We start from the raw sequence: 18652 nt of genomic DNA on the forward strand, positions 1-18652 counted from the left end.
CTGGTGTTCATTCATGAACTAAAGACCGCCACACTTCTGCAGAGACCTTAATGGATAATAGCTGATCCTTGGAGTATTGTAAACAGCACTCTGTCTTTTCAAGCATAATAAGAATCTACGAAACTTTAACTCTGTGTTTGAAGGGAGAAATAAGAGGAGACACAATCTCTTGCACCAATTTAACTGAAGAGTGCAACTGCAAAGAGCACAGAGCAAAGAGCAGTCTTGTTTTAGACTGGCGCGGTGTATGCTGAAGGGAAAATGGGTTGAGGTTTTTCTTTTTTTGTCTGATCTGCACAGAGGGGTTAGATGTTTAAACCAATACTTCGAAAAAGAATTAAAGGACAGATAAACAGCCAGTTTAGCAGAATAGTTCTTTTCTTAAATGGCGGTACTGATCATTTTGCAACAGAGGCAGCTCAAGTTAAAAGCGCACAACATCTGTGTGGATGATTAGCCCTAAACTTGTATAAAAAACTGTTATAAAAAAAGAACACATCAGGAGCATGACCTTGCCATGTCGTAATGCTGATTTGCACAATTTCAGTGAGTGTGATACTGTTACACAGCTCTCCGTCAGTGTTCCAGTGTGCTTGCGGTTGTTTCCCTTTATCTAGGCTGGCAGGGTCTTTTGGCTTCATTTCCTGGACCGGAGGCAGAGATCTCGGAAGTGCTTCCAGCAGGGAGGAGCACTGGAGATCTTCCCCACACTCCAGGGACCTGCCCTTGGCTGGGCCTCTTCCCACAGGAAACAGCCCTGCTCTTGAGCCCACATATAGAAGTGAAAGTCACTTCTGTCCCACCCCTTGGTTATTGTCCTCGTTTCTCTCTTCCCTCTGTGTCCTGCTTGTGGGTTACAGCTGCACAGTCGCTTGTGTTCAACTTTTCAGGCCGACAGTGAATACTGACATGCTTGTTTCCTCATGATAGTCGCATACTGTACATAAATACATAATGAAATGTCCAGGCTTTTCACACATAACACTAATAACAAATAGTAACTTCTTTGTCAAATGATCATAAATGGAGTTACGGCCCAGGGACTGTAAAAGTGCACATCATTGTGGAATTATTGAAAGTTACAGAGAACCTGCAGTCTGGTCTGAACAACCAAAACACATTTCACTTCTTGGCGCAGAAAATACAGTCCTTTATTGCAGACTCTATTGTTTGTGCCTCCTGATCAGCCCTATATATAGCTCCCATTGTCCAAAATGACCAAAGAGTACCATGCTGTACCACAGGCTGTTATAAATAGTACAGCATGCCACGTCAAATCCAGACTGATTTCAGATAGGAAAAGCCCTTTTGTTTCGCTACAATGCCAACTCTGAGCAGGAAGTCACCCACCGGAATTCCCTGAGTTACTAATAGTCCACACCTCAGAAATTACAGCACTTCTACCTCTGAAAACACATCTGTTCGTGCCTCAAAAGCTAAAACAGTTTCTTCTCATTTCGAAACACTAAAAGAATAGCTCAGTTCACATGCGTGATAGATAGGAATCACCTTGTACATCTTGTGCAGTGAAACACTCCAAACCCACAATCAGCACTACAGCGTTGCAATCTTCTTTCTTCAGTAATGTTTTCAGAATTGAATTAAACTTTATTCCCCCAGGGGAATCTGTCTTGCTACATCGAGAGCTCATAAACATGAAACACATAATACAATAAAACAAAATGACCTTTAACATCGTTCAATTGGAGCTCTTTACAATAAAACAAAATGACATTTAACATCATTCAATTGGAGCTCTTCCAGTACAATACAATTTAAAAAACATGCAATTCGATTGTAAAGTGTGTGCAACAACAGAAAATATTATTATTATAATTAATAACAACAACAATAATTTATGTTCTGTAAGTCTTTATCATAAGATTTTAGGTGCAAGATTAATAAAATGTCCCTCCGTTTGACATGATATTGAGTTCAAGGATGAGCCAGTACTCTTACCAGCAAACCTGATCACTTTGTTCAATTTGTTTTTTGGTCTGCAAAGAGAAGGCACCTCCCCAGCTCTGAATACAAAAGGTTAGAATGCTCTGAATATAAAATAACAATGCTATGGTCGCGTGTGATTTTGTTAGACAGTACTCCCCCTTTTCTTAAGGCTGCATCTGTCCTGTAATAAAAGTTTTTTTCTTAAAGCTTTATAATGTCAAACGAATGAGGTAGCCTGTCATTCAGCTGTTTGACTCCTTATCTTTGCCCATCTTGCTCTTTCTTGCTTTTGTGTCCTATCTGCAGGGACTGGAGCTTCCCACATCTCCCAGTAATTCGTTTAATTATAATACTCAGTGACTGGAAGCACTGTAATCAGCAGGTGATGGAGTAGAGGAATCCAGGTGGCAGGGTGTCACTGCCGAGGGACTGGAATCAGATTTAAGGATTATACTCAATTCCCTTATTCCCTCCACAACCTTTTTACATGTTCCGACGACAAACAATGTGTTTCAATATAACATTGAGGTTTCTGGCAACCTGGCTTGGCTGTGGCTGCAGGTTTATTTTTAGAGTTCCTGTCGCTCATTATAATAGGAGCAGGACATTTAAAGGACGAACACTTCTGGATTCTGGAACTCCCTGCGTTTAAGAGAAGTTCCTCAATACACTAGCACTGTCTGGCTGAAATCCACAACAGGCTGAACAATTCCAGTCCACGTAGGTTCCCTGGTCTTCTGCTTTTTGCTCATGCTGAGCTCTTGATGACCCAATTGAGTTAACCCTATACCTATTTGGTCCGCTGCAGGTCTTTGTCAGTTAGGGATTGAGACACAGCTAATTTTATTGGCCTATTAACAGAACAGGCTCAAGGAATTCACACTGATCTCAAACAACCATTCGAGTAGATTATTCACAAACACTAAACTTACAAGTGCATAAGAATACATTTACCATGACATGACAAAATCTATCCCCAAACTGACTAGCTTTTGTCTTCAATTGGTCATCAAATTGAAAAGACGCCAACAGACTTGAGTGGGGATGTGTTCAGTATTCACTGAGGCAGAAATCATAAGCAGTACATCACCGCCCATGAGCTTTGCTACTGCCTTCACTTGTGGACATTGATCACTTTGTGCTACACATTCAGTCCATGGTGAGAAGCGCACTGGAAATGGATCATGACAAAGTTTGCTTGCATTCACTGTGTTCTTCAAGATGACAACAATGGTTGTCATGAACTGACTAAACGAAGACACACAGGAGTGCTGGAGATGCTCGTGCTGAGAAATTCAGTAACAGTCATTTAAAACCTAGCCCCTTGATAGCTTGTTTAAAAGGATGGACAGCAGTGGGTAAAATAACTCCCACCACACCATTCCCAAGTGCCTGGGAGAGCCTAGAGAAGGTTGAGGATATAGTGGTGTGTTTGGCTTGCAAGTTGGAGAAGAGGATTTTATTAAGGAGCAGGGGGGAATTTCCCCAAACAAAGTGTTGAACACATTCCCTTTTTGCTTGGATTCACCCAGTTGCTGCTGTGGATTATGTTTGCTCTCTGCCGTCTTTCAATTCAGTAGCTTTTCTCAGTCTTCCTTTTGAGGTCCAGGTCAGGTGTCTGTGTGGCTTTTATCACTGCCCTAAAAACTCTGTGCTGTTGCTAGTTTGCTACAGGAAGTGTTCCATTATAAACACATATTTTCACAAGGCAAAAATACATCCAAGAATCAGATACTTTATGAATGTTTGTTGAGTATTTATTTGCAACTTAATTTGTTTGTTTTCTTTCCATTCGCAAGCCCACCCACAAAAAACAACAACAGTCTTGTGTACAGTACATATAGAGTACTTATCTCACATTCAATTCTCATGCATGTACAATAGACACAAATAATATCATTTCTCACCATTCATATTACAATCAAAACTACAGATCAAAACAAACAAAAAAAACACATATACTTATAAGATATACAAGGGAGCTTGTTAACTTTCAGAGAAATTCTTCGCCTACAATCTCAACAAAAAGGTCATCTTGTCCATCACATACATTTCTTTTATTACTGACAACCACTGCACTCAGGTTGGAGGGCTCTTTTTAAGCCAATTTAGTGTACTTGTCTTTTTTGCAGCTGCTAGTAGTTTATTGAGTTTATTAGTCAGAATAGTTTTGACTATGTTAAGGGGCAGCCCCCTGGCTGTAGGAAGAGGTGGCTCAATCCCCTATTCAGAGAGAGGAGCAGTTGAAATGGGATGGGGGACAGGAGAGATGTGTGAGTCAAGGAGTGAAAAAGAGATGTGCTTGTTCTCCTTCCCGAACTTCCACCTAGAAGCCTCGAGATCCTCCTTTAATAACTGAGACCTAACACAAATGTTCAGATTTGCTGTCGGAAATAAATGAAACCCAAATGTGAAGGAAACAGCTCTTTTCAGACGAACCCCCACTTAATCGCCTCTCGTGTGATAAAAACTTTTGGATCATAAATCCTGAATCTGTCACGACAATAGCTTAAATGTTTCGAGGTGGCATGTTGCTGTTGGGAGATATTTTGCCACAGGATAATTGTCACAATATTACGAAGGTAACTCCTGTGGTAAAATGTCTTAAAATTCTGCTTGTGCATGGTATTCTTGTGGTAGAAACATCAGGCGTTCCCTAACAGTTGGCATCTTTTTCTGTCACTGACATTTGACCCAGAACTAATGATGCAGTGCGGCAGCATTTCTAGAGCAGGAAAGCTGTTTCGTAGGGTATACTTGATGTGATAATCATATGTTGAGGAGGAATGTGAAGTATTTATCTGTGTCCTCTTCATTTCCTGCTCGGAGGTTGTGCCATCGGCGGTTCAGAGCTGCTGTGCGGAGGGAGCTCTACTGGAACTAATCTGTTTCTTGCATAGAGCCAGCTAGTGCCTTTAAAAAATAATCAGTGCATTTTCTTCATCACAGGATGAGAAGCAAGAACTTTATTGAGAAACATTTTAAAGATAAGCGGCACTAAGGCAGAGATGTACAGCATTAACCACAAAATGACAAGTTAAACCGCAGTCTTAACAAAATAAATGCAAACGGTGAAGTCCAGGATTTTACATGAATTGCCTTTTTATAGCTGTGTCCCAATTCCTTTGATTTAACCATAGATGAGTACAGGAAAAAGGTTTTCAAAGTAAAATGGGGAGTAAAATTTGAACATGTAGAGATGGAAGTGCACATTGAATCCCCATTTTCGATGAAGTCCTTAAGGAATATTTTTTGGTATGGTGTTAAAGTAGCCCTTACTTTACTCTGGAAACTTCACTGACGTTTAAAAAAATAGCCTTTTCCCCTTCATCTCTCTCAGGTGACCTCTAGTGGAATACGTAGCACAGAGGAGAGATGGGCAAATTACACATAAGATAAGATCACTTAATTTGCCATTTACAATTTCTTGTATGAGGAATTTGTCTTTTTGCATACCCCAGCTTGCTCTCCACGAGACACACAGGCGGGGAGAGAAGCTTGGGGTCACAGCGCAGGGTCAGCCATTTATATGGTGCCCCTGGAGCAGTTGGGGTTAAGGGCCCTATACAGCACTGCGCTGTGCATTTGTTAACTGCACAACCTCTCACGTTGGCTGTCTGCTTTCCTTCCTTGTTGCTCCTCCTCCCCTTCGAAGGGCAAATTCTGTCTTCTAACAAAACATCAGAGCCAAACTCTGATTAAAAGCAAAACCTCTGCGCCTGTCCAGTGCCGGGTGATTTATACTTCATTACAAAGGAGCTTGGTTTACAAGAGTTCTAAAAGTAATAACGACACTGACAATGACAGGGGAGTGGGTGAGAGTGTTGGAGGGGGTCAATGAATTGAACGTTACCCTTGGGATCAGAAGAAGGCAATTAGATCTGGTGCCACAACACAGACGACTCCATTGGAGGAATAGTGGGGAGGGGACGGGGGTTGATCAAATTATCTGAACTGGAAGAAGCAGACTAGCTGGAGAACCATAAGATGAAAGACACTCATCTACGTGTTTCTGTTCTCTTTTCTGGCACCTTCTACTTGTCCATCACTCCTTCATGTGCCGTGTGAGGCAGTGGGATCTCACAGCGGTGCAAAAAGGCAGCTATCTGAGGTTCATTCCACACTTTTCACCAGCACTCTGACCAAGCACCGCAGCAGAGAACTCCTGTATGGACTGGGAATGCCTTTTAGGATGAGCTGATCCAGTATGTTCTCCTGAAAATGATGACGTTCTTCAGGAATTCGGTCCTTTTGCATTTGTTTGTGTCGGACTATGTAGATTAACATTTTGCAGATGCAGAATATGATGCTTCATGGGTCAGGGAGTTTGAAACGAAATGTGGAACCCTCAGTTAGGATTAAAGAAAATCTAACCTAATTCTCATTTTGTACTAAACTTCCCTAAGGTAACCAAAAACACTTTGTTCAATGATGGTTGTTTCCAAGGCTTCAGATTATCAGGTGCCGATTAGAGGACATCTAAGTGTCTGGAGTTGTTTTTGCAGGCAGACACTGGGTAACCAGTTGTTCTGCCTGGAGCTCAGCATTGCAGGAGGAAATAGTACACATCACAGCTATAAGAACATTCAGATGTTGCCAAGAGAGAGAAGTAATTTTTTCCACCCAGTTTGCATGCATTTACATGGCTCTAGACTGTCTTAATTCCCCCCCAGAACCACCACAGATAAATTTCAGGGCATGAAAAATAACTGAGACATAAGTGTTGAAATACTCCCCCTCTCATGAGTTGTGCTGACACTGGGAAGGTGTGAAGTGGACTGGGAAGAAGCAGGGGCATAGCCTTGTAGGTGTATTTCATAGTTAAAGCACAGAAAAGAATAATGAGAAGAGAGCAAAAGCTAGGTGCAAAATGTAAGGCTCTTGAATTCAGTGTACAATCTCTATAAACTCTTGGTGAACACAGAGCGAGAGGTTGGTAGGAGAAAAGGTGACACTGTAAGAAAATCACAAAATGAGCTCACCAGAGTTCAAAGTCTATGTGCTACCATCCCCTTATGGTTGAAAAAAACATCAGACAACACACCAGCCTGTTATTTATCTTCTGTTCAAAGCATGCCATGCCCCAACCTGTATTTCTTTTAATGCTTTAACGTAACCAAAATAAGGGGACGTTAAGCGCTGACGAAAAGTACAAGGGCCGCTAAATATTATATTCGTCATTTTCTGCCAAGGAAAAGCTCTCGAGCCCTTGCCAAATATCTCAGCCGTCATAACCTGGGAAGAGATGCCCGAGAGACCAGTGCACTCATCACACTCTCCGTGATTGAAACCCGGCAATGCGTGTAGATGATTTGCCTTATTTTCTGTGCCGGGCAGCTGGAAGGAGTTGTCCTCTCAGTGGGATCCCCCTGTCCTTCTCGCGGAGGTGCCCACCCTTTTCTCTCCACTCTTCCATCCCGTCTAGACTGTCTTAATCTCCCCCACAGAACCACAAGCGGGAACAAAGTTCCCCTTTTGCCCAACAGGAACAATGCTCTCTTTATTCCAAGCAAGCGGCATGCTTCTCTCTGCATTGTTTCCCTGTAATCTGTGTGTTCTGCATTTGCATGTGGGAGCAGGATTCATGCCTTTCATATTTTCCTTCTTTCCTTCCTCACACTCGGAGTGCGAGACTGGCCCTGCGAGACTCCCTGCCCAAGCTTCTAATGTTTTCATTTTCCCTGTGTCCCTTTTCAGTGATGACAAAATTGTGCAATGCCACTAGCGATGCCTCCTGTACAATATATTGAGCAATTTCGGTCGCTGTGTTACAAAAGAGATATCTCCGCTCTGTGGACATCTGGAAGAAACTACACAGCCATGTTGTGTCATAGCTCATTGCTTTTTGAAATAAATGGCTGGACGTGATCCTCAGATCAATTAGCTATTAGCAATCAAACGAAGGCCTGAATGCTTTCTTGTTTTATAGATTTCTTGTGTCTATTAGTGTATAATGGTAGTGAACAGACATATTCTCTGTTATTAGGTCTCTAAATAAAGCAAGGAGGCCATGTTGAGATAACAGATTAACCTTAATATCTTCACCTGAACTTGTGAAAACAGCTGAATATCTAGAACTGGAACTGGCAAGAATGCACGTTTAATTTGAGAAGTAAACAGTCAATTTATGTTTGTTTACAAACAGGATCCTTTACATTATTAATTAGTTCAAGCACCTCATATTCAGTTTGACATTGCAGTCTGTAAAGCTACATTTTGGACAGGTTGCGAGCTCTGTTTTATAACCACTGTGAAATACACGGTGCAGTTCACGATTTCAAATCTATTGTGTGTTGCACTGGGTTGAAGATTCAGCTTAAGCTGAGTTGCAGCACTTAGCCTCCAGTCTAAACAGCAATATCTCAGTGCATCTGGATACCAGCAAATGGATAAAATCCATAACTGTAATCCTTTTTTTGGGGGAAAAAAAAGATTCAAGTTTTCTCTTTCTTTCCTTCCTCTTTTCAGACTCTCCCAGCTGCATCCCCCACCCCTACCCCTCTTTTCCCTCCCTCCATCTCTCCCCTGCTCTCTGGTTGTGTTATCAGGGGCATAGCTTCAGGGCAGGAATGTGAGGATTAGCTGACTTGAGCAAGACGAGGCAGGTCCCCCAGCTGCAGTGCAGCAGGTATCCAGATCTGAACCGCCAGAGAGCGGAGGAGTCTCTTCTCAGAGCTGTGGCTATGCACTGCATGTGGATATTGGCTTATGGGACAGTGAGCTACTGTATTTGTCATCTGCGTCACCTCTGGCTTGGTCACCACTGAGAAGTAAACTATGGAGGCGTCGTCAATGCAGGACAAGAGCAGACAGGTAATTTTGAGCGACAATCTCTAGGCTCTCCACATGTTTGAACTTTTTGAGTCATTTGGGACAAGAGTCTGAAAATACAGATTGCAAAAAAAAAATAGGGTTTTGGAAAGATAGAGGTTTTGACTTTCAGACTAGAGCTATAGGATTCTTGTGAACTTTAAATGAACAAACCATTTACTCTGAATGCAATTCAGTGTCTTTGCAGCCTGTGTTACTATTCCCATAAAAGAACAGAATATTGCTCTCCACCACTGTCAAAAACACTCAGTGTTTGATGGAGCAGAAACATCTTCCTCTAAAAACTCACATGTTGTGGGGCCCTGGTTCCAGCATGCAATGGTCTATTTGTGTATAAAACAGATGCAAAAAAGTATAGATGGCTACTTCAGGGCCCCTGTCTAGGCAGAGCTAGTGAGTGCTTATTATGACATTGTATAGTGAGCAATTGAACAAAGAAAAGAAATGAGGGAAATGGGCTTTGAACTAGCCTGGCTTTTGGACTTGAAAAGTTAACTAATTGAGACCCAAAGTTCCACAATCGGTTTTAAAAATGTAACTTTGTAAAGCAGGCTCTTAACTGTATAGTTCTAGCTTTATAGACAATTCCTGACATGAAAAACATGACTGGAAAATGCTATGCAATCCAAATTCAGTACTTTGTCTACATATTTAAAATAGTCTGTTTTTCTTCTTTTTTATTTGGGTTACTAATTATCAATCAGCTCAGCTCACTACTACTACCAATGAAAGAAGGCAAATTGTTTTCAGCACAAGACTATATATTGTGACAATAGGATGCAGTTCACCTTAGCAATGCTTGTTTCCTGGTGTATGAGAGACAAAGGACTCCAGTGATACTAATATTGGAGTTATCAAAGTGTTTATTTCTTAGTAGTAGGTTCCAGGAACCCACATCCTTCAGTACTTGGGGGAAAAAAGTAAAACCAACAACTTTTCCCAGGTTTCAAAACACAAGCCTATCACAGAGGTTGAGTGGCTAATCTTTTCCATCTTTCCTATTTGGTAACTAGACTCTACTAAACCAGCCTCAACCTAGCAGCTTGATCTCCAAAAGACACTCAATGAGCCTTTACACACCCTTTTATATCATTGACGAGGCTAATGAGATGCTGCCTTGAGTTAACTGAGCACAGGTGTTGTCAATAAAGGCCTGTGCTCAGTTAACTCAAGGCAGCATCTCATTAGCCTTGTCAATGTAATCAAGTGTGGCCAATTGGGATGTAGTTTCCCACCCTTATGCGTTTCTTGAACTACAAAATGTAAATGGGGGAATGTTATAGACAGTAAAGAGTGTGCCATAGCCCGGATCCATAATAACACCTTTCATTACTTCAGCCTGTATTTTGTTTTACAAATAATATTTTGCTTCAAGTTTTAAATGCAGTGCGAAAGCCCTGATGCACAGTAAAGTACAACACGACAGAATACTAAGCAGAAATCCAGAGAATTTTGTTTTTAAAAATCCAATTATTGTATCCATGTTTTTTTTTTCAAAATATTTTGAAATTCTGGGGGGGGAAACATCAAGCAACAGACAACAAACACAACAAAATGAGTCATTTTACTTAGGAATTCACTCCAGTTAAACTGTTTTACTGCTTCTGTTTATATATTTCACTGAGCACACTGTTATTATAGATCTCGCCTGTGTACAGTACAAATATAGTATAGGGAGTGTCTAAAGCTAGTGATTTGCTTTGATCCACCTAAGCTGTAATCAAAACCACTGAATTAGAGAAAAGGAATTGGAATTTGAAATGTGAAAGGAGGCTCTGATGAAAGGCAAAGACAGGGGTCAGGTAAAGCACACGCATGATGTTTTGTGTAGCTGAGTCAGTGACTATCTTGGCTGTAAGTGAGAAGGTTGTGCCACTGGGTTGGGGGTCCTGGCTGTCATCCACTGAACAAGCTTACAGACTTGAGCACTGTCTGCCAGCTGTGTGCACACAGGGGCTGAGTCAGGGAGTGAGTCACGTGGAGAAATGCCAGCAGTACAGATGGACGGGATCTTAGTAGTGAAAGGAGACACTCTAATGAAGAAAAATCTAGAGGGGAGAGGATGCTCTGTTCTCAAATAATTCGAAGAGTTTTGCTGAGCAGAGGTAATTCAGAATCTAAGTTGACAATCGGTGCGATGAAACATTTCCTTTCTCCTGTGGGCCTTCTGTGACTATACCTCTACAAGGCTTGAACTAATCCCCAGGAATTGTCTGCAACTCCAGCACACAAACACCAGTTTGTGCTATTTTGGTGAAAACGGGAAAAGTCCCGTTGCCTCTTGCGAGATTGTCAAGGGGAAGAAGAGAGCCACCTGCAGAGAAACAAGCCATCCTGATCTTAAGCCAATCCAGCTCTGTAAACACAGACAGTACATGCCCCAATCTGTTTATTCGTGCTCTAACAGCTGCTATAAACTTCCTGAAACCCTGAAAGTGGATGACTTCCTCTGGGTGTTCTGTGACTAAATATTTGGGTACAAACTAGTAGATGTGTTATTAGTTTCATATGTCTGCATTTGTACCCCTTTTACCATGGTATCTGTTTCTCAAAAACATCGGCTGCTTTTCAGGTATTCAATCACTAGAATCAAAGAAAGAAAGACATCCTCTCAGAAGCTGAACATTGATAAACATTTTGAGTAACCTCCCAGTCAGGAAGATACAAAAGCAAGCAAGTAAACAAATACTGAAGACAACTAAATAAAATACAACTGGTAACACTGCAAATCATTTGGATCCTCACTAAAGTGATGAGAGCCATTAATGTGAAATGATTCCCCAAAAGTGAGCAATGTAGTGCTGACTTTAAAAATTAGCGGCTAGTTTCTTATACTATCAACAGTATTGTGTCATAGTTTTTACAAATAATCTCTTGCTTCATGTTTTAAATGCTGTGTGAAAACTCTGGTACACAATAAGGTACAGCATGACAAAATACTAAACAGTAATCCCTACAATCTTCTTTTTTAAAAAGCCAATTATAATTGTATCCGTGCTTTTTAAAAAAATATATATTTGGGAAAATATCAAGCAAAAAACAACAATTATTAGACCTGTTAGACATTATTATCTATTAGACCCAAGGAAGTCCTCTTCATTCTCAGATGGACAGCTTGTATTTACCAGCTGACAAAAAGGCGACTGGACTGCTGGACTACAGTTGTGTTTGTCTCTCACAGGAGTCTTACGAACCGGATGGAGTGATACACAACGCCATCGCCATGGACAACCTAAACCGAAACCAACCCAAACGCACGCGACAGACCCATCAAGTTTTACAGGTAGGCCTCAAGTGGCAGTCAGCGAGTTAATAGGGTTGCACAAGTCTTACACAGACTTTTAAAACCCCTCAATGGAGGAAATACCCAGCCCTGGCGGAACCTATTTTGATTCTGCAGAAGACGTGATTCAATTTCCTTTTAATACATCTTGAACTAGTGCCTCCTCGGGGGTAAATGTAAGTTTATGTAAGGTTTGGAGTATGAGGGAATTTAAAACAGATATATCAGCTTTGTTCTCGGAGGGCTGGCAGGTCCTCCAGGGTTCATTCTGCCTCAGTTCAAAATTACTTAATCAAGACGGCCAAGTTGATTATTGATTTAACTGGTTGAGATTACCACCTTTCCAGGTCTTCGGTCACTGAGGAGTTTCTGTGAAGCCTTGCAGGATAAGGGATGAATATCTTTGATACAATCGGGGGGTCGGCTCTGGGTTTTTGAGAGCCCTAGGCAAAATTTTGGAAAACGGCCCTTCCGGATCACAATTTCCACATGCGCTGGTATTATTACCACCCGAAACGTATTTGCCTATTTAGAACTAATTAAATAAAGACGTTATATAACTAGAACCATTTTTATTAACCAGCTTTCAAGAACACGTGATAAATAACTCACAAACACGGACAAGAACCACACATTTCACAACGACGACAGGTATTTTGAACAGCGGAAGTGAAAACCTGAAACGTGAATCTGTTAGCTCCTATTAAAACACTTCAAGTAGTCTACGTGTCTGGGAAATGTGGCTCGGCCACCGTTCGCTAGTTACGTGGATCTGACAGACTCAAAACCAAATGAAATCTACCTCTGTCTCGAGGTCCTTTTGGAGGCCATAGCACGTTTGCCAGTAGCAACTACAGGATTTTAATTCTAATCCATTACAGCACATACATGGTTTGCGACACAAGTAAAAGGTCATTTGTAATGTTTCATTACATGTTATAGGGAATGAAAGAGTACCAACGCTGATTTACTACTTTAAACAAACAGCATTCGGTGTAGCAGCTGCTGAAGCCTCTCTGATACCGTCATCTTAAGGCGAAGACAAGATGCAGTTCGTTTTACTCTGCAACCAACACTGAAACGAACTACTACACTGACAGTCACAACTAATACTATTTCATAGTTATTATACTGGAACTATTTAGGGAGGGAGGTTTTGGCCTACAAGTGAACTTGCCTATCAAAAAGCTATGTTGTGTTGCAAACATATTTTGGTGGCCTCAGATACATCATACATCAGGATACATGGCTGTATCCTTCTCTTCCTTTTGGGTCTTTTTTTATAACGGATTAGAATATATATTGTATTATAATCTATATATGAAAGACATATTGTACTGGGCAGCACATTGACATTATCAGGATAGACTGGAGCCTCACTTCTCCCCTCTAAGGATGAACTGGTGATTAAAAAATGGCTGGAGAGTTCCAAGTGATGTTTTGCTTGTTTACTAACTGAAATGCCATCGGGCACACATTTGATCCTAAGACTCTTTGTGTTCTAGTTTCTCTCTCCTGTACCCTCTTCTTTCTTTTCCTCTGTTCTTTCTTCTTTCTTTGCCCCCTCACCACTCCTTATTGGTACATTTTGAAAGGCCAGATTGACCGATTGGCCAGAATGACGTAAATTTATCGCACCATGACAAAGACAAGAAAACAGCTGGAGCTCAGAGGTAATAAAGTAACCAGGCTGTACTTGTGACCAGTGGCAGTTCTGAAGTCATAAAAGGTGTCACTCTGACTTGACATGGACTCTAAACTCAATGGTTTTGAATGTCAAAGGGAAAAGTGCACATTGAGGCACAAAATACAGCAAAATGATAAACATAGGGTGAGATAATGAAGGTTAACACCAGTATTAAAGCTGATTGAATGCACAATGCAAATGTCACAAGATGCAGGGCAGCGATAAGAAAGAGTAAGATAGAAAACACACACACGCACACAATGGCATTTGAGTCTAAATGGATTTGTGGGAGAGCTTACAAGGTTCAATCAAACAGGACTTTTTAAATGGCATGCTTCTGAAAGTGCAGCACAATTGCAGCTGTTTGTCTGCCATAAATGTATTGCAAAGTGCCAACAACGGATATCCTGGACCAGGAAGGAGATGATCTCTCCGGCAGCTTTGTTGCCTGTAGGTGTCAGTGTGACAGAGCGGGCTATGTAACCATTGCCTGAGATTCCACTGTAAGCTCTGTGCTCCAACAACGCTCTACAGCACAATGTACCTGGATCTGCAGGAGAGAAGATGGAGGACCAGTCCCCAAAACCCTAATGTGCTAAGTAGCACATGACTCAGGAAAAAGAGAAATGCTGCACAACTTTGGCAAAGAACAGAAAGTTTAAAGATGTAGACTTCTATATCCATTTCCAACACACTCCACATAGAAGGCACCCCAGTCCTGAATTAAACCCAGAACACAAGATCTGAGAGGCAGCAAAGCTAAATTCCATGCTACTGTTTCACCATTAGATTATTGTATTGCTTCCTAAACCCAATAAGAAGTTGAATTCATGTGGGCAGAAACAAAAACCACATTCATAAATCTCTCAGTGTAGCATTGGTTGGGATCTTGGTTTTAGTGATCTGGCAGTGTGCATAGAACCATATTACAGGATTTCCAAAAGGTGGTTTCAATACAGCTTTGATACAGACTGATACAAGTTCTTGAATTCTAGTCTTTTCATGCAGGATAGAATATCAGTTGTGTCTAACTGGAAACAAAATGCAGCAAGGCGTGACAGCCAGGAGATGGAATCAATCAGCAAAGAGCTGGAGGCAGACTGTTTCCACTTTGTAAGAAAGATCAAGGGCATCATCTTGGGAAACAGAGGCCTTTTTTTAGTAATATTCAGAATGGAGAATTCTGTCATCACCAAAACCTCATATCACTTCTCAACTTCGGATTGTTATCTCAAGGTCAATACAAATGGCGTTATCATTAATCTACAGTAAATCCTGTTATCTGTTCCTGGGTTAAACTGATTTGCCTAATTGAATCCAGATAATCCTATTTCAGGAGTCATGGACAGCCTCCCGAAGAGGAGTGTGGCTTAATGACCTGGCTAGACTTCAGAGAGCTATTGGTAGTTTTTGTGAGTCCGCTGAGGAAGCCAGCAGATGCTGGAGCTGAGGATCCAGGTGTACTGATGGTGTGGCATACACATCCGAGCTGCTGATGGGTGAGGGAATGTGGACTTGCACTCAGAGTTTAAGGTCTAGTGGAGAACAAGGCTTCTTGGCAGAAACTAAGATAGCCGTTGTGACCTTCAGGTATTCCAGACCTCCCCTGCATGACATAATTCAGGACCATCAAAGGAAGGTGGTATACTCTCTCAGCCCTTATGGTCTATGCCTTGTTAACACCCTGTGGCCGCTATGGATTCAGTGGTCACTGTGGTGTTGTGATGCTTGAGGAAAGAACCAATAAACTAGAAGGTCATAGTGAAAGAACCATACAAGATGAGAGACTGGAATGCAGTTTGCATTTTGAACTTGATCCCTTAATCTGGGAGGCAGCCTGCCATGAAGGAAATTACTGCCGCTGATAAAGAAAGCTGCTCTTTCCATTGTTTGTTTTACACACTGTACAAAATCAGAGGTAGGAAATACTGGAGAGATGAGGGGAATTTATTACTCCTTACTAGGCTTCTAGGGTAAACTGCTTGTTTGGTGTTGGCTCCAACAGCAGTCTTCCACTCTTTACAGAAACACAGGCATGAGACATTCCCATATTCAGTTCAGATTTAAGCTTCCCAGTGAATTCAGTTGCCATGACGACTCTTCCCAGCTTCCTCTTATTATCTGCAGGAGGGAAGTCAGATTTGGCTCAGCTGCTCTACTGCCCTTTTAGTGTTAGGAAATACTGTACATAAACATCCTTAACACCAGGGCACTGTCAGGGATCTGGCAGGTAGTTTTCCGAGGATCCTGTGCGTAGCTGTGTATTCTACGGGATACAGAGGGAAACAATCCAAAATCGCAATCCAGAAGCAAGGTTGATAGGAGAAGCTAGAGATCAGTTAACCAGAAAGAGCCGAGACAAACCTGGAAGACAATCCGAAGGGCCAAATCCAAGAGACCAGATCAAAAGGGAAAAGTTAAGTCCAAAAACCGGGAAATCCAACAAGACAAAAACGCGCACTAGAAAACTCTTAAGGAGGCTTTTCAATAGTGTGCCAGGTTTGGTGCATGAGGGAACTTTAAATAGTGAAGGAAGAGGGACGTGGTGTGATAATTGGTTCAGGAGTGAGAATCTGTGGAATCTGGCGCCTGTGAGAATCTGATGGCTTCAGTTAGGAATGGGAGCGTGAAACAGTGGGTTTGGGAATATAATGGCGTTTGCGAGGGGGAGTGCGGGGCATGACAGGCACAGGTGGAAAGGTTTCCCACAGCTCTATGTTCTCTGGCCGGAGAATGCCACCAGCCGAAGTGCCCGGGCAGTAAGGAGGATGTTCCAAGCACAGCCGGCACCAATCTACTCCTTAATCAATCTCCTCGTCCCTCACTATTTAAACCCTCCGTTGACTCCCAGTCCTCGCTCGGTGTTAGGAATCTATCCGCCATCTGAGCTCGCATCGTCCTCGAACCTCTGGCTGCCGACACACAGACCTTTCTAGCTTTGGACCTTTTGACCACTCTTTCCTCTCGCCCCCTTTTTTGGAGTTGTTTACCTCGCTGCCTTCTCTAACCGGACTCCGACCTCTAGCCTGGGACTACTGACCACTCTGCTGCCTCGCTTCTCTCGGACTCATAAGCCATCGGACTCTCTCAGTGACCTGCATGGGGTTCAGAACTACTCACCGTAACAGAAGAGGCTGGTACATGGGGGTAATGGGGTATATGAGGGGCTCGGTTCTGGAGCAACGAGGAGGAAATGGCAATGAGCACCCTGTGGAGATGAGTGGCCCCTGCCCAAACAAGACCCTGGTGAACGGTGGGCTGACCAGAAAGTGAAATTCATCTAGTATAAGAGTCCCCCTATCGACCGCATCTCCTGAGACTCCTAGGAAAGTGCTCTAAACACTGCTGTAGTGATACTCAGGATTTATTGGGAATAGTGAAGTCACAGGACTCCTTTCCCGAAAAGTATTTATCTTGTGTTTTTTTCTAACTCTTTTCTAGGACAGGCAATATTCTCAATTTTACCTCCAAGGGAAGCACAGTAGAAGTCAAAACACAGAAGTCTGTCCGCTAATATTTTTATTTCCCATAAAGTAACTTTCCTGATGCTCATGATAGGTGCACAAGTCCACTGGCCAACTCGCCAACAAACAGGGGAGACTTAAACAATGGTGGGTTTTTCAGGTGTGTGTGTGTCCTCTCCCTCACAGAGCACCCCTCTGGACCTCATTGAGACCGGGAAGGGGCTGAAAGTTCAGGCAGAGCGCCCCCATCTGGTCAGCCTGGGAAGTGGGCGCCTTAGTACTGCCATCACATTGCTGCCACTGCCGGAAGGTAAGACCACTGCCGAAACATTCACCAGCGCAATAAAAGGTGAAAGCACTGAAACTGGGACAGCGTCAGCTTGCAGGCTGGATTTCAAGATGTTTTGAAGACCAATTGGGAGATTTCGCCTCTTGAAAAAGAGCTGAAGTCGAAACGCAAGTTCAGAGTGGGAGAAATAATAATAATAATAATAATTATTATTATAATTATTATTATTATAAACTTTATTTTATGTAGTTCCTTTAAAGGTGGCTTCTCAAAGAGCTTTACAGAATGACATCAACGATAAATAAAAATAATACACAAGATAAAACACAATTACAATATACAGAGGAGACCGTGGATGGTGGTACTAAGTAAAGGCTTTTCTACAGAAGAAGGTTTTGAGTCTGGATTTGAAGGAGTTTAGAGAACGTGACTCTCTGATATCCTTGGGCAGAGAGTTCCAGAATCTGAAATTAAAGTTACACCCCCCAAAACTCTGAAAGGATAACGGCTGTGCGGTGGAGTGATTTAAAACGAGTCAAATAAGTTCACGTCAAACCACATCTCCTCATCCAGGGTACGACAGATAGAGGGCCGTCTCGTAGTTAATAATACTGAAAACGGTGCGTCAGGCAGGGCCAGCTGCATACAAAGTGGCACTTAACTCGGAGCAGAAGCCATTACATCAGCCTCCTGCTCCGCACACTACCCCCACTCTGAGGGCTGTCGGCGCTGGCTCAGAGTGCCGCAGCAAGGACAGGATTCTCAAACCGAGGCTTCTGCCCTGGCCTGATGAGAACGGCACACGCCCCCAAGCACGCACACACAGACTGCCTCGATTGGGGAGCGTTTATGACCTCTGGGTGGCGAATTAAAGGGTGACGACCTGACCCTCTTTTTTGTCGCCCTCTCTTTGTAGTTTGTATGTGTTTGGTGGGGGTGGGAGTTTAAGTGTCAAATATGTAGCTCATCTCAAAACCTCCAACCCACCTTAACTGCCAGGCCATCGTTCCTCACTGGGCCCCGGCTCAGTTCCCAGTCCTCTTCGGTTTGTCAGACTGGCAGAGGAATCTGGGAGGAATTTTGCTTTTGATGTTTTGTTAAGACCTGCAATGAGCTGGGGGGAGTGTCTGTTAACATCCCGGCGTGACATT

At 42.5% G+C, this 18652-nt stretch overlaps 1 protein-coding gene across 21 annotated transcripts in view; it reads left to right on the plus strand.

Moving 5' to 3' along the window:
- The window catches only part of LOC102693393 (pleckstrin homology-like domain family B member 1), a 107735-nt gene that overhangs the window by 20246 nt on the left and 68837 nt on the right, over window positions 1-18652 (plus strand). For 20 of the 21 annotated variants that reach the window (XM_015337490.2, XM_069183042.1, XM_015337489.2 and 17 more), the window contains exons 2-3: window positions 11960-12061; window positions 17399-17522. In XM_015337490.2, the coding sequence (XP_015192976.2) occupies window positions 12002-12061; window positions 17399-17522 (184 nt within the window). In that variant the 5' untranslated portion in view covers window positions 11960-12001. Of the gene's footprint in view, window positions 1-8615; window positions 8761-11959; window positions 12062-17398; window positions 17523-18652 lie in introns of those variants that run through there. The other variant, XM_015337486.2, reaches the window with a different exon arrangement.

Source organism: Lepisosteus oculatus, chromosome 23 (assembly GCF_040954835.1).
Source record: "Lepisosteus oculatus isolate fLepOcu1 chromosome 23, fLepOcu1.hap2, whole genome shotgun sequence".
In the NCBI taxonomy this organism is placed as follows: Eukaryota; Metazoa; Chordata; class Actinopteri; order Semionotiformes; family Lepisosteidae; genus Lepisosteus; species Lepisosteus oculatus.